Source organism: Pelophylax lessonae (assembly GCF_965119305.1).
Source record: "Pelophylax lessonae genome assembly, chromosome: 2".
Taxonomy (NCBI): domain Eukaryota; kingdom Metazoa; phylum Chordata; class Amphibia; order Anura; family Ranidae; genus Pelophylax; species Pelophylax lessonae.
In genome coordinates, this window is record NC_138769.1 from 616,954,599 (window position 1) to 616,970,048 (window position 15,450).

Here is a 15,450-nt window from a genome sequence, read left to right on the forward strand (position 1 = left end):
TAAATAAAAAAAGATTATTATTAAAATTGCACTCACATGGCTTAATTAAAGTTTGAGGTCTCACTCCTGTAGGCAGGCACTTGGGAAACACCCTCCAGTTTTAGTCGCTTGGCCACCAAACCACCAACCACAGAAGGGGTTGACATGCTGTAACAGAACACTGATGTCGTTCAGCTTGGTAGGGTGTTGCATATGCACACTCTACGCTGTTTTCCTGCCTAAGAAGCATCCTTCTGATGCTGCTCCAGCTACTGAACAGATATCTTCCCTTTTTTGCTGCCCAACAGCAGTGAGGCTTGGTCACCTTCAGCTTGCAGCAATCTTAAATGTAAATATGTTTGCTGTCCTTGTGTCAGTGTCGGACCTTTCATTGGAGCCCTCACCTACTCTGTGGGGTATAGCTGCCTCTTCACCTCTTTCTCCAAATGTTTTTTTTTTGTTTGCCCTCCAGTTTATCTAGCTAGTCAGTTTCAGTAACCTTAGAGGTCCAAATATGCTATCATGTCTTCCCCAGTTTCTGAAACTGACCTGCCTGTAACCTTGGCTGCTTCTAGTCAGTCGAACGCTGAAGAATTACAATCCGCTGCTATTATCCCTTAAGCAAAGAGAGAACTATTGGTTCCTATCAAACAAAAAGAGGAACAGCTAACAGGGGAGCTGTTCAAAGATAGGTATGATTCCCAAGCGGTATTTGATGGCTAAAAGATCAATAAACGTTATTAGATATGTAAAAAAAATATCACAAGTATCAATAACAAGTCACAGGACATGACATACACACGCAGGTTAAAAGAACAACCCAGATGACAATCCAGAACAGTGAATAGGATCAATGGTATGCACAATGACCAGCGATATAGTATGAAAAAATTTAACAAAAATGGAACCTATGAGGTCCCGTTATGCTCCAGCACCTATCGCACAGTTCCTGATTATAAGTAGAGGGATGAACAATATAGGCTGTTTGGGACTTTTAAGTGAGACACAAGCAGGTAATGCTTAGCGTCTCCACCCCTTTATCTGAAAATTGAAGGGATTAAAAGAGGTGCATGGAAACCAGCCAGCCCCCAGTCTGATGTACTCACCCATCAGTCTGCCAACCAACCAAGTAGACCTGTCTCACGATATAGATAAAGAACAGGGGTTTAGTTGACACGCATTTGCAAACGCATGTGTAATCTGCAAGGCCCCTTCACGGCACCCTGTATTACTTGCAGTCCTAACACTAACAAATTTGAGTGTCTCCACAATGGAAGTACATGTTGCCAATGGATGGATGGGAGATAGGTGGGACTGGAGTGGCCCAATCCTCCCCCAACCTGCTCCCATCAATGACTGGTCTAAATATATCATAGCTCTAATTAGCTGTGTTGTAGCAAAGGTGGAAACTGAAATGGACTAGCTGAGAAGCATACACCTCCATCCCTTGGTAGATGCAGTGTAAACACAGAATGGGACTTTACATGAGGCACTAGCCTCTAAAGCACAGCTCCTCCGTCCCTGATTTCATAAACTATTTAGGTCTTTAAATGAGACACAAGTAGGTCATGCTTTTGGTCTCCATCCCCGTATATGAAAAAACTGAGGTTAAAATAGACTTATAAAATAAAATGCAGCGACAAATAAAGTCCAAAGTCTATCTGGACACTGAGACAAAAAAGTCCACTTTCTTGACACCTGGATATGTGACAACAGGACAGAACTTGGTGTACAGATAAAAGCATGCACCTCCACCACATGGATCTGCAAGCCTCTTACCAGAAATTTAGATCACTGCTCTCACAGTGATCTAAAGAAGCCTTTGTAATCCAAAAAGAACCTTAATAGCAGACACCCGGCTCCAAATCTTCACATAGGGCTGAGAGGTGCAGTATGCAGTGTGTTTGGTCCTTACAGGAATCCCATACGATAGATGGTACCATAAAAGATAAAAAGGACCAATGGTGCAGTACGTCTTGAACCATATACTTTATTAAAAGATGTATATTGCACTCACCAAATCTATGACTTTAACCACTTCAATACAGGGCACTTTCACCCCCTTCCTGCCCAGGCCAATTTTCAGCTATTAGCGCTGTTGCATTTAAAATGACAATTGCGCGGTCATGCAACACTGTACCTAAACCAAATTTGTCATTTTTCCCCCACAAATAGAGCTTTCTTTTGGTGGTATTTGATCACCACAAGGTTTTTTCTTTTTTGCTAAACAAATAAAAAAAAGACCGAAAAGTTTAAAAAAAAAAAAATGTTTTTTTGTTTATGCTATACAATTTTGTAAATAAATAAATATTTTTCCTGCACTGATGAGCATTGATGAGGCTGCACTGATGAGGCTGCACTGATGAGGAGGCACTGATGAGGAGGCACTGATAGATAGCACTGATATGCAGCATTGGTGGGCACTGATATGCAGCATTGGTGGGCATTGATAGGCGGCACTGATGGGCACTGATAGGTGGCACTGATAGGCGGCACTAATGGGCAATGTTAGGCGGAGCTGATGGGCACGATAGGCGGCACTGGTGGGCAATAATGGGCACTGGTGGGCAGCACTGATAGGGATTGCACTGGCGGGCAGCACTGATGGGGAGGGCACTGGGGGGCCCTGACTGCCATCCCTGGTTGCCATAGTGGGCATCCCTAAGGTCATGTCATGGGTGGGCATCCCTGGGCCTCCCCCCCCGAGAGGGTCTGCACTGGTAATCAATGATCTGATTACCAGTGCAGACACCCCCCCCCCCCCCCCCCCTGTCAGGGGAGCTGCAGATCGGCTCTCCTTTTACTCGTGCCTGTCAGGCATGTACTGAGGAAAGCCGATCAACGGCTCTTCCTGTGTACTATGTGACCAGCCGTGATTGGACACGGCTGGCCACATGGTAAAGAGCCTACGTCAGTAGGCTCTTTACCGAGATCAGAGATGCAGTGTGTCAGTGTGACACGCCGCATTACCGATCGCCGCTCTGCGCGCCCCCCGGGGGCGGGCAGAGCACATTATCCAGCCACTGTCATATGCTGTCCGGTCAGCATAATGCAACCACATTCCCGCCGTCAATCGCCTATAGGGCGGGCGGGAAGTGGGTAAATAGCTTGAAAATGCTTTCAAACCGAGATGATGTGACACAGCCGATGCACCGGCAACGAACCTCTACCGGCTTGTGACGTCAGACGCAGGACGGACTCCACCAACATGTTTCGTAGTAACCTACGTGATCAGGGGGTATCACTTGCCACCATCTCCTGATACCAAATGCAGCTTGTCACTTGCCACCGTCACCACTCGTCACTAACCTGGACCAGATGCAGCTTCTCGCTGTAACCTTTTGTTGTTCTGAAGAAATCATTGTTTGTTCCTCTGTGCCTCTGCTGCTGTGACATTCCATACAAGTCCACGGCTACATTGCAGTAACCTGACTATCGGCAATCAACCATCTTGATACAGGTGTGAGCCGTCAGCCGGCCTTGTAGCAGGGGCTCTCCACAAACATCATCAGCTGTTTATCCGCACTTAACTTCCACAACTATTTTCTAGACATTTTCAGATATTATCCCTTGATTCAATTTCTTTCAGGCACCAATACAACTGGGAAAGGAATCACTCCACTTATAATCAGGAACTGTGTGATAGGTGCTAGAGCATAACAGGACCTCATAGGTCCCATTTTTTATACATTTTTTCATACTATATCGCTGGTCATTGTGCATAACATTGATCCTATTCACTGTTCTGGATTTTCATCTTGGTTGTTCTTTTAACTTGTGTGTGTATGTCATGTCCTGTGACTTGTTATTGAGCCTGCAGTACCAGAAACTCTGTTTTCATGATGAACAGTTACATTAGATCAATTACTCTCTAGATATTAAAAAAATAAAAATAAACTGTGGATGAAAAGGAATGCTTAGTTTCTCACAGCAGCTAACCTTTAACCACTTGCCACAAAACTTCATACCTGTACGTCATTCTGCTTCAACTGGTTGTACCAGGGTGATGCCTGCAGCTGCAGACATCACTCCGGTACCGTTTTTTAGAGCTGATGGTTGGCTTTCTTGTAATAACAACTGATGAAGTGCCTAAGGTGTGTCTAGTTAAAGCTTTTTAATGAAGTTTCACTACTACCTAGCCTGCTCCTGCAGAGGGCGCCATTACCCAATAGTGATGAAACTTGGAAGAGGCTGCATCTGTCAGAGGACTCAGAGAAAATAATTTTACAGGAAGTTCTTACAAAATTCTATTTTTTCTTACTCACTGGTGCACAAAAATAATTCTCATTTTTGTGCATTTTTTTTTTTCTTTTTCTTTTTGCTTCTATCATAAGGCCCACCCAAATGATTGTGCAACAGTTCACTGTGAGCAGATTGGGAACGAACAGTCCATAATTTGCTTCTAACCTGGCCACTGCCAGGCAGGAATTAACAGCTCTGAATCTGGATGCACTCCCAGGTTTAGTGACTGCAGAGAGGATTGGACAATGGATGTTCTTTGGCACTCTTCTGCTTTCCATCACAAAGGCATTTTTTGTTGTTTTGTACTCCAGAGAAAGCTGGGAAGTGGAAAGGGCACATCACAATCCTGTAGAAATGATCAGGTGGCTTTACAGCCACCCAACTAATGCCTGCTATACAATATTAAAACAAGTTTGTGGTGGTGTATTTGTTTTACCTCTGACTGCTATGACATATATGGCAGTCAAATTGTTGAAAGTAAATTGAGCAGAGATTTAGAGTTTAGCACATCTGCAGTGTTTCCTGGACAGTATAATTTGTCAGAGTGATTGTCTTTGAGTTTGCTTATACTTTGCTTTCAATCTAATAGGTTCAGTATGAAGATTTTGGGTTTACTGAAAAAATTCCAAAATGTCACCTTTACCCATCTGTATTCAATCAATGTGTTCCACGCTTTTGCATACCTTGTCAGCTGATTGATGTACTTCCAGTAAGTATTGCAAATTGTATAGACCATTTCTGTGGTTACTTTTTTTACCTGCAGAGATTATCAAATTAAAGGTAGAATCTGGCTACTATTATAACACTGAACTTCTTTTGTATATATGTAACTGCCCTAGTTTAAACTTATTGGTAAAGTAGCTCTAAAATGGGAAGTCTGCTGTTTTGTTTGGTACATAGCTAACTTAGTTGGTGCGGATAAATAAGTCATGATCAATTCTGTTCAGCCTGTGTGTTTGTGTCACTACCATTTTCATTTTCAATAGATTTTTAAGTTACAAAACATCGTATACAAGAACTTTTTGAAATTGCCAAAAAGATAGACAGCTAAAATGTAGTTGCCGAGAATTTATAAACTTCCAACGGTATAAATAGCATTTCTCTTACGTCCTCCGACAGTCGCCGCCTCTTCATATTCGTCACTATGGGGTTATGACCTTTGCTCCGTAGGAGTAGCTAGGCAACAGAATATGTCAATATTAAGGCTTTTAACATATCCCACCCCCAGGGGGTGGTGCCCTCAGTCAATACCCTCCTACTTCCTGTATCCATACCTCAGTTTCAATGTCTAGCTTGTCAGGAGTAGCTGGATGTCTCTATGCTGGGGCATTTTGTCTCAGCCTTTTCTCTTTTTTTGATTTTATTTGAGTTTTTTTTTCTCTCTCTTTACTTAGCTGTTACTTTTGTCAGCATTAGTTAGTTCTTCTGATGAAGAGGATCGTGCGGGCTGGGTCTCGGGCTGACTCCCCTGGTTGCAGGTTGTGGGTCTGTGGCTTCCCAGCCTGCCATCGAGCGTTCAGTCAGGTATTTTTCCTGGCACAATGAACGACCCATCCCTGTTCGCTGCAGGGATGCTATGGTGAGGTGGCTACCTCACTGGACGCCTTGCGGTATCGCTCCGCAGTTTTCCTGCGTCCTGGCTGCGACTCTCCCTGTCCCATGTGCAGTGGCTTGATCGCTTGTGCGGGTTCCCCACGCCATTTAGGAGGTAAGTGTATCTGTGTGGGGACCTGTCTGTTTGGGGGGTGTCAGTCTGGGACTGTGTAAGCCTGCCCCTGTTCACACTGTTGGACTCCCTATCTGTCTTAGCTGCACTCTGTGGAATGCAAGGAGGGGGGCTATACTGCACTGTCTCTGTGTCAGAATGTGTGCTGTCTTTTACTGTGTGACAGGCTGTGTGCTGCGGGGCATGATGTGGATCATGTTGTGCATACTTGGCGGCGAACGCTGCTGCGGTCCGCCATTGTTTTTACTGTACTGCATGTGTACTGGTGTTTCACTGTGGGCGGGAGTGGCGTTTTCGGCGCCAAGCGCCGCCATTTTGGCGGCGATCGCTCCGGCCTCATGCTGGCACTGCAGGCGGCCATTTTCTTGTAGCCCTCCATAGGCTTTAATAGAGCGCCCTGTATTGCATCACTTCCTCTTCTCCTGGGCGCACCGATCGAGGCAGCAGCAGCAGCGGTGGTCTCTGCAGGTTTTATCCTCTGTGTCCTAAATCCTTGCCTGAGTTTGTGCTTTTCCCTGTGGGGGTCGGCTTGTGCTGGTGTGTGAGTGTGGTGGGCTGCGCTGACCGCGCTTTTAAAGGGGCAGTTACCCTTTATTCTCCTGCAAAATTTTTTGGGGGCATGGATTCTCAGGAAAGCAAATTTCCTCTCACTTTGGTGGGAAGCCAAGGGGCTGCTGTTTCCCCCCCAGGGGGTGATTTGGCTGCTGTTGTGGCTAACCTTGCTGCTCAGGTGCAAATGCTGGTGGCTGCTCAATCCACTAAACGGCCCAGAGTTTCAATTTCCTCTGATTCCGAGGGTGAGGGTGATGGGGCTGCTATGGCTGGGGTCTCCTTATCGGGGTCCCGTTACTCCCTGGATCTTGTGGGATCAGAAGTGGAGGCTGAGGTGGAAGGGGTTGATAATTCTCCCCCTGGCTCGTCTGAGGAGCTTGCACTCATGGAAAAGGGATCACGGGTGGTAAGAGCACGCTCTTGCCCCAATTCCACAAGGCTAAGGCGGCTCCTGGTAAGAAGACCGCTTCTTTTCGGCCCTCTCAGGGCTCCTTTCGTGCCTTTCGGTCGCACTATAAGGGCAAGCCGTTCAAAGGCCAAGGCTCCCAGAAGAAGCCGTGGACAGGTAAGCAGAAGTCCGGCCAGTCCGGATCCGCTGCCCACAACAGTGCGGCCTGAAGGGGCGCCCTCACCCGGTTCTGGGGTGGGGGGACGCTTGCTCGGTTTTCTTCAACCCTGATTGGCCCGTGTTCGGGACAGGTGGGTTCAGGAAATCGTTCGATCTGGCTACAAGATCGAGTTTCTCTCTCGGCCGGAGAGCAAATTTTTTCCCTCAAATCTTCAACTGTCTCCGGAGCGTTTGCGGGATCTGCACCTGGCGGTGCGGGTCCTGCGGGCTCAGGGAGTAGTGGTTCCGGTGCCTCATCGGGACAGATTTCGGGGGTTCTATTCCAATCTGTTCACCGTGCCCAGGAAGGCCTCCATCGACTTGAAGGATGCGTACCTTCACATCCCCATTTTCGAGGGTCACCAGAGGTACCTTCGATTCGCCATTGCGGAGGATCATTACCAATTTGTGGCGCTGCCTCTTGGGCTCGCTTCGGCTCCACGGTGTTCACCAAGGTGCTTGCACCGGTTCTGGCTTTGTTGAGAGCCCAGGGCATCTCTGTCCTGGAGTATCTGGACGACATTCTGGTTCGGTCGGCGACCAACCAGGGTCTGGTGTCAGACCTGTCCGTCACAATGCAGACTCTGCAGGAGTTTGGTTGGACGATAAACTTTCCAAAATTGACGCTGTGCCCGTCGGTTCGTCTTCCCTACCTGGGGATGATTCTGGACTAAGTCCAGGCGAAGGTCTTCCTGCCGGAAGACAAACTCAGGTCTCTTCAGGAAGAGGTCAGGTCCCTCAGGGACGTTCCGTGCTCGTCCATCCGGACGTGCATGCGCTGTTTGGAATTGATGGTCTCCGCTTTCGAGGCGATTCCCTTCGCCCAGTTTCACACGCGGGGTCCCCAAGCGGAGATCCTGTCCAGGTGGGACGGGCGACCGCAATCTCTGGAACTCCAGATTTCATTGAGTCATCGCACCAGAAGGGATCTTCTGTGGTGGCTCCAGTCCCCGGCGGTGTCGGGAGGCAAGTCTTTTCGTCCTCTATCATGGACGGTGGTCACCACGGATGCCAGCCTGTCGGGCTGGGGTGGTGTTCTGGGCGTTCTGTCCGCCCAGGGAACTTGGTCGGTGGAGGAATCCTCTCTTCCGATCAACATTCTGGAACTACGAGCGATAAATCTCTGCCTTCGATGTTGGACGGACAGGCTGCAGGGCCGTCCGGTTCGGGTGCAGACAGACAATGCCACAGCGGTGGCCTACATCAACCACCAAGAGGGCACCAGGAGTGCCGGGCGGCTCGGGAGGTGGCCGACATTCTGTCTTGGGCCGAGACACACGTCCCGGCGATAACGGCAGTTCACATTCCGGGGGTGGAGAACTGGCAGGCGGATTATCTGAGTCGCCAGACCCTGGACCAGGGGGAATGGTCACTTCACCCGGATGTCTTCCAGATGTTGTGCGCGAAGTGGGGTCTTCCAGATGTGGACCTTTTTCGCGTCTCGTCTGAACAACAAGGTGAAAAGGTTCGTGGCACGGACACGCGATCCTCGGGCAGACGCGTTGGTAGCTCCGTGGCATCAATACCGACTGCTGTACGCATTCCCACCGATTCAACTGCTGTCCAGATTCCTTCGCAGGTTGAACTCGGAACCACACACGGTGATTCTTGTGACACCGGACTGGCCTCGCCGGTCCTGGTACGCAGACCTCGTGAATCTGGCGGTCGACGCCCCGTGGCGTTTGCCTCTTCGAGAAGATCTCCTGTCTCAAGGACCGATATTCCATCCTGCTTTACAGTCGCTGGCTTTGACGGCCTGGCTGTTGAAACCGAGGTCCTGAAGGATAGGGGTCTCTCCCCTGAGGTCATTCACACTTTGATCAACGCGAGGAAGTCTTCCTCGGGGAAGGTCTATTACCGTACTTGGAAGGCCTATTTTGCCTGGTGTGAGTCCAGGGGGCATTCCCCTCGCACGTACTCGGTGCCTAGGGTGTTGTCCTTCCTTCGAACGGGTGTTGACCAGCGTTTGGCGCTGGCTACGATCAAGGGTCAGGTGTCTGCGTTGGCCGTTCTTTTTCAACGTCCTGTGGCATCTAACTCCTTGGTTAGCACTTTTGTCCAAGGGGTGCGACATCTGGTCCCTCCTAGGAGGGAACACCTGCCTCCTTGGGACTTGAATCTTGTTCTGTCCGTGTTACAACATGCTCCTTTTGAACAGATCAGAAAGATCTCGTTGTCCATGTTGTCCAAGAAGGTTGCCTTTTTGGTGGCGATCACTTCGGCTCGCCGGGTGTCGGAGCTGGCAGCTTTGTCCTGCAGGTCTCTGTATCTGGTCGTTCACTTGGATAAGGTGGTCTTGTGACCTAACCCTTCTTTTCTTCCGAAGAGGATTTCGGATTTTCACCTCAATGAGGATATTGTCCTACCTTCGCTCTGCGCGAAGCCCAAGCATCCGAAGGAGGTGGATTTGCACTCCCTGGATGTTGTTCGGCCGATCAGGGTTTACCTGAAATCGACTGACTCTTTTCGCAAGTCGGATTCCTTATTTGTCCTTCCAGAGGGTCCTCGGAAGGGCATGGCGGCGTCGGCTTCTACCATCGCCAAATGGATCAGACAGACCATTGAACAGGCATATGCTTTGAAGGGAAAAGTTCCTCCTATGCCTGTGAAGTTCGGCCTGTGATCTGGTAGAGTTCGGCCTGTGAAGGCGAACTCTACCAGATCTCTGAGTACGTCTTGGGCCTGTCATCATCGGACTTCTGTGGCCCAGGTGTGTAAGGCGGCGACTTGGTTCTACACGAAGTTCTACAAGGTGGATGTTCAGGCATCGGCTGATGCTTCCTTTGGCCGCAAGGTTCTTAGTGCGGCAGTTCCTTAGGGTCCCTTGTTTTGGGCCCTTGGCTGTTTGGGATATTATTTTATCCCTAGGTTATTTGTTTTTTCCTGGGTTTTTGCTCCTGTTGAGCACCCTTTTTTTCATGCTACCCAGCTGGTTTCCTTCCCTTGGTAAGGTTCCTTTCTCTGATGTGGAGACGGCGTTGCCTTAGGCGCGACTGCGTTTCCCACCCCTCATGTTTGCACTGCTTTGGGACGTCCCCATAGTGACGAATATGAAGAGGCGGCGACTGTCGGAGGACGTAAGAGAAAACTGAATTTTTGTAAAATCTTACCTGTAAAATTCCTTTCTCTGAGTCCTCCGACAGTCGCCGCCCCCGCCCCTCTTTTGGGGTTTGGTTGTATACTCTACTGCTATTCCACTGAAACTGAGGTATGGATACAGGAAGTAGGAGGGTATTGACTGAGGGGACCACCCCCTGGGGGTGGGATATGTTAAAAGCCTTAATATTGACATATTCTGTTGCCTAGCTACTCCTACGGAGCAAAGGTCATAACCCCATAGTGACGAATATGAAGAGGCGGCGACTGTCGGAGGACACAGAGAAAGGAATTTTACAGGTAAGATTTTACAAAAATTCCGTTATATGCTTGCCGAGCAGCCGCCACAGTTATACAGCAGGTTCCCGTGAATCGCTGTACCTGTACGACGGTCACTCCCATCAAAGAGAGAACAGCGGTCTGCTGTTGTAAACACAGCAGACCATTGTTCTCTCAGGAATCAACGCAGAGCTCCTGTGTTCCTCCTATTTAGGAACACAGGTCTCTGTATTGCTTTCACAAGCCCATCCCACCCCACAGTTAGAAAACACCTCTAGGCTCACACTTAACCCTTTGATCGCCCCTGGATTAACCCCTTCCCTGCTCTACAATTTGGAGTTTAACTCCTTCCCTGCCAGTATCATTATTACAGTAACAGTGCATATTTCTCTTATGTCCTCCGACAGTCGCCGCTCCTTCATAATCTTCACCAATGGGGTAATTGACCTTTGCTCCGTAGGAGTAGCTAGGCAACAAGATTTGTTAATATCAAAGCTTTTAGCATATCACACCCCTAGGGGGCGGTCCCCTCAGTCAATACCTCCCTGCTTCCAGCATTCTCAACTCAGTTTTCAATTGCCTAGCTTAGGAGTAGCTGGCTGTTCCTGTGCTGGGGCTTTCAGTCTCAGCCTTCTATCCTCTTTTTGATTTTTTTTCAAGTATTTTTTCTCTTTCTTTTACTTAGCTGTTTTTTTCTCAGCATTAGTTTAGTTTTCTTCGGATGAAGATGATCATGCAGAGCTGGGTCTCGGACTGGCCACCCTGGATCCCAGGGCTGAGAGCCAGGGGTTTCCCCAACCTGCCATCGAGCGTTCAGCTCAGGTTTCCCTGGCATATTGAACGACCCATCCCTGTTCGCTGCAGGGATGCTGCCTGTGAGGTGGCTACCTCACCGGACGCCATTTGCGGTTTCGCACCGCAGTCCACTGCGTCCTGGCTGCGACACTCCCTGTCCTCAGTACAGCGGTTTGGTCGCTGGTGAAGGCTCCCCACGCCATCCGGAATGGTAATTGTTTTTCTATGTGGGGACCTGTCTGTTTGGGTGTCAGTCTGTGACTGTGTGACCCGCATGTCTGTGTAAGTGCTGAGCTCCCTGTCAGATTCCTGTGTTTCTGCCTTTCTGTGGGCTGCGGGGGGGGGGCTCTCCTGCTCTGCTGGGTGAGCGGTATGGGGCAGACTGGGCTCAGACATGCTGTGCGGCGACCGCTGATGCGGCCCGCCATTTTTTTTTTTTTTTTCGGCAAACTGTGGTGACCGGCCCTGTGTGGTACAGTGCGGTGTTTTGGCGGCGATCGCTCATACAAGCACATGTCGGGGCCATCTTCTTATTGCCTAAATTCCCTCAGCCGAGCGGCCATGTTTGTGAAGCCTTCATAGGCTATATAGGGCGGTCAGTCATTGCATCACTTCCTTTTTCACTGGAACAGCGATCGGTGGCAGCAGCTGTGTGGTCTCTCCAGGTTTTTACCTTCCTTATCCTGTATTTCCTTGCTCAGTGCTCCTTATCCCTGCGGGGGTCGGTTCATCCAGTAGTGTGCGGTGGGCTGCGCTCGCCGCGGTCTTAAAGGGGCAGTCCTTTATTTCAGTTGATACTGGGGCATGGATTCTCAGGATTGCAAGTTTCCTCCCACCCTGGTGGGGGGCCAAGGGGCTGCTGCATCCCCCGAGGGGGCTGATCTGGCTGCTGTTGTAGCGAACTTGGCTTCTCAGATGCAGATGCTAATGGCTGATCGATCCGCAAAACGGCCCAGGTTGTCTATTTCCTCTGATTCAGAGGGCGATGGGGCTGCTATGGCTGGAGTGCCCTTCTCAGGGTCTCGTTCATCTCTGGACCTTGTGGGGTCTGAGGGGGAGGCTGAGGTAGAAGGAGTTGATACTTCTCCCCCTGGCTCGCCTGAAGAGCTTGCACTCATGGATGAGTTGATTACTTCTATCAAGGAAACACTGCGTCTGCAGGATGATCCAAGTCCTCCTGCTTTGATGTCCTCTTATGGGACTCAAAGGAAACGCAAAACAGCGCAGGCTTTTCCCTGCGGAATTTCAGCGCGCTGTTGATGAGCAATGGCGCAATTTAAAGAAGCCCTTTACTGTGCCAAGTAAGTTCAAGCTGCATTATCCATTTACACCCACCACTGATGAGCGTTGGTGTGTGCCGCCTCAGGTGGATCACGCGGTGGCAGTTTTGAATAAATCTACTGCGATTCCTGCTGAGGATACCCCGGTGTTCCGGGACCCTACGGACAGGAGATTGGAGTCTCTGGCCGATCATGCTTATACGGTTGCTGGTTCTATGCTGAAGCCTATTTTTGCTTCCATTTTGGCAGCCCAAGCTATTGCGGATTGGACGCAGGTGCTCAGGCGCACCCTGGTGGCTGACTCTGCTCCGCCGACAACATTGGCTATGGTAGATCAAATTCATCAGGGTGTCATGTATTTGTGCGATGCGGACTTGGATTTGGTCCCTTTGGCTGCACGCCTCTCCAGTGTAGCGGTGTTGAACCGTCGCCTGATATGGCTGAAATGTTGGTCGGTTGACCAATCCTCTCGCAAGACTCTAGCTAATCTTCCCTACGCGTGATCTTGCTTTTTGGCGAGTCTTTGGATACTCTGATAAAGGGAATTTCCGGGGGTAAGAGCACTCTCTTACCCCACACTCACAAGAATAAGTCTGTTCGCGGTAAGAAGAATACCTCGTTTAGGCCCTCTCAGGGGTCCTTTCGTGCCTTTCGGTCGCAATACGAGGGCAAGTCCTTCAAGGGCCAAGGCTCCCAGAAGAAGCCGTGGGCAGGTAAGCAGAAGTCCGGCCAGTCCGGGTCCGCTGCCCATACCAATTCGGCCTGAAGGGGCGCCCTCACCCGGTTCTGGGGTGGGGGGACGTTTGCTCGGTTTTCTTCAACCCTGGCTGGCCCGCATTCGGGACAGGTGGGTTCAGGAAATCGTTCGATCTGGATACAAGATCGAGTTTCTCTCTCGGCCGGCGAGCAGATTTTTCCCCTCAAATCTTCAGCTGTCTCCGAAGCGTTTGCAGGATCTGCACCTGGCGGTGCGGGACCTGTGGGCCCAGGGAGTGGTGGTTCCGGTGCCTCATCGGCACAGATTTCGGGGGTTCTACTCCAATCTGTTCACTGTGCCCAGAAAGGAGGGCAAGGTACGTCCGATTCTGGACTTGAAAGCTCTGAACTGCTTTGTGCGGGTTCGCAAGTTCCGCATGGAATCCCTGCGCTCGGTGGTGGCTGCCCTGGTTCCGGGGGAATTCATGGCCTCAATCGACTTGAAGGATGCGTACCTTCACATCCCCACTTTCGAGGGTCACCAGAGGTACCTTCGATTCGCCATTGCGGAGGATCATTACCAATTCGTGGCGTTACCCTTCGGTCTCGCTTCGGCTCCGCGGGTTTTCACCAAGGTGCTTGCGCCGGTCCTGGCTTTATTGAGAGCACAGGGCATCTCTGTCTTGGGGTATCTGGACGATATCTTGCTTCGGTCTGCGACCAGTCAGGGCCTGGTGAACGACCTGTCCACCACTATGCAGACTCTGCAGGAGTTCGGTTGGACAATAAATTTTCCAAAATCAACGTTGTGTCCGTCGGTTCGTCTTCCCTACCTGGGGATGATCCTGGACTCTTTTCAAGCGAAGGTCTTCCTGCCGGAAGACAAGCTCTGGACACTTCAGACGGACAATGCCACAGCGGTGGCCTACATCAACCATCAAGGGGGCACCAGGAGTGCCCGTGCGGCTCGGGAAGTAAACGACATTCTGTCGTGGGCCGAGACGCACGTCCCAGCGATAACGGCTGTGCACATTCCGGGGGTGGAGAACTGGCAGGCGGACTATCTAAGTCTCCAGACCCTGGACCAGGGAGAGTGGTCCCTTCACCCGGATGTCTTCCAGAAGTTGTGCGCGAAGTGGGGTCTTCCGGATGTGGACCTGTTCGCGTCTCGTCTGAACAACAAGGTGGAAAGGTTCATGGCAAGGACGCGCGATCCGCGGGCGGACGCCCCGGACGCGTTGGTGGCGCCCTGGCATCAGTATCGCCTGATGTATGCCTTCCCTCCGATTCAACTGTTGTCCAGGTTCCTTCGCAGGTTAACCTTGGAACCGCATACGGTTATTCTGGTGGCACCGGACTGGCCTCGCCGGTCTTGGTACGCAGACCTCGTAAATCTGGCAGTCGACGCTCCGTGGCGTCTGCCGCTTCGGGAAGACCTTCTGTCGCAGGGACCGGTATTCCATCCTGCTTTACAGTCGCTGGCTTTGACGGCATGGCTGTTGAGAGCCAGGTCCTGAGGGATAGGGGTCTCTCCCCTGAGGTTGTCCCTACTTTGATTAAGGCTAGAAAAGATTCTTCCGGTAAGATATACTACCGTACTTGGAAAGCGTACTTCGCTTGGTGTGAGTCCAGGGGGTTTTCTCCGCGCTCATACTCGGTGTCGAGAGTGTTGGCTTTCCTCCAAACTGGAGTGGACCAGCGTTTGGCGCTGGCCACGATTAAGGGTCAGATCTCTGCGCTGGCCGTTCTTTTTCAGCGCCCAGTGGCGTCTAATTCGTTGATTCGCACTTTTGTTCAGGGGGTGCGACACTTGGCCCCTCCTAGGAGGGAGCCTTTGCCTCCATGGGACTCTAACCTTGTTCTGTCCGTGTTGCAACACGCTCCTTTTGAAAAGATTAGGGAGATCTCGTCTCTGTTGTCCAAGAAGGTTGCCTTTTTGGTGGCTATAACTTCGGCTCGTAGGGTGTCGGAGCTGGCGGCTTTGTCCTGCAGCTCTCCCTACTTGGTGATTCACTTGGATAAGGTGGTCTTGCGACCTAACCCTTCCTTTCTTCCGAAGAGGATCTCGGAATTTCACCTGAATGAGGACATTGTCTTGCCTTCGCTTTGCGCGAAGCCTAAGCATCCGAAGGAGGTGGCTTTGCATGCCTTGGATGTTGTTCGGGCGATCAGGGTTTACCTGTCATCGACTAAGTCCT

General features: G+C 50.4%; 1 protein-coding gene across 1 annotated transcript in view; it reads left to right on the forward strand.

Annotated features, from left to right (window-relative positions):
• The window catches only part of LOC309548216 (RING finger protein 17-like), a gene marked incomplete at both ends in the record, with an annotated part of 356,308 nt that overhangs the window by 235,936 nt on the left and 104,922 nt on the right, over positions 1–15,450 (forward strand). Inside the window, one exon of the mRNA XM_082248170.1 lies at positions 4,811–4,930. Within this exon, the coding sequence (XP_082104296.1) occupies positions 4,811–4,930 (120 nt within the window). The remainder of the gene's footprint in view (positions 1–4,810; positions 4,931–15,450) is intronic.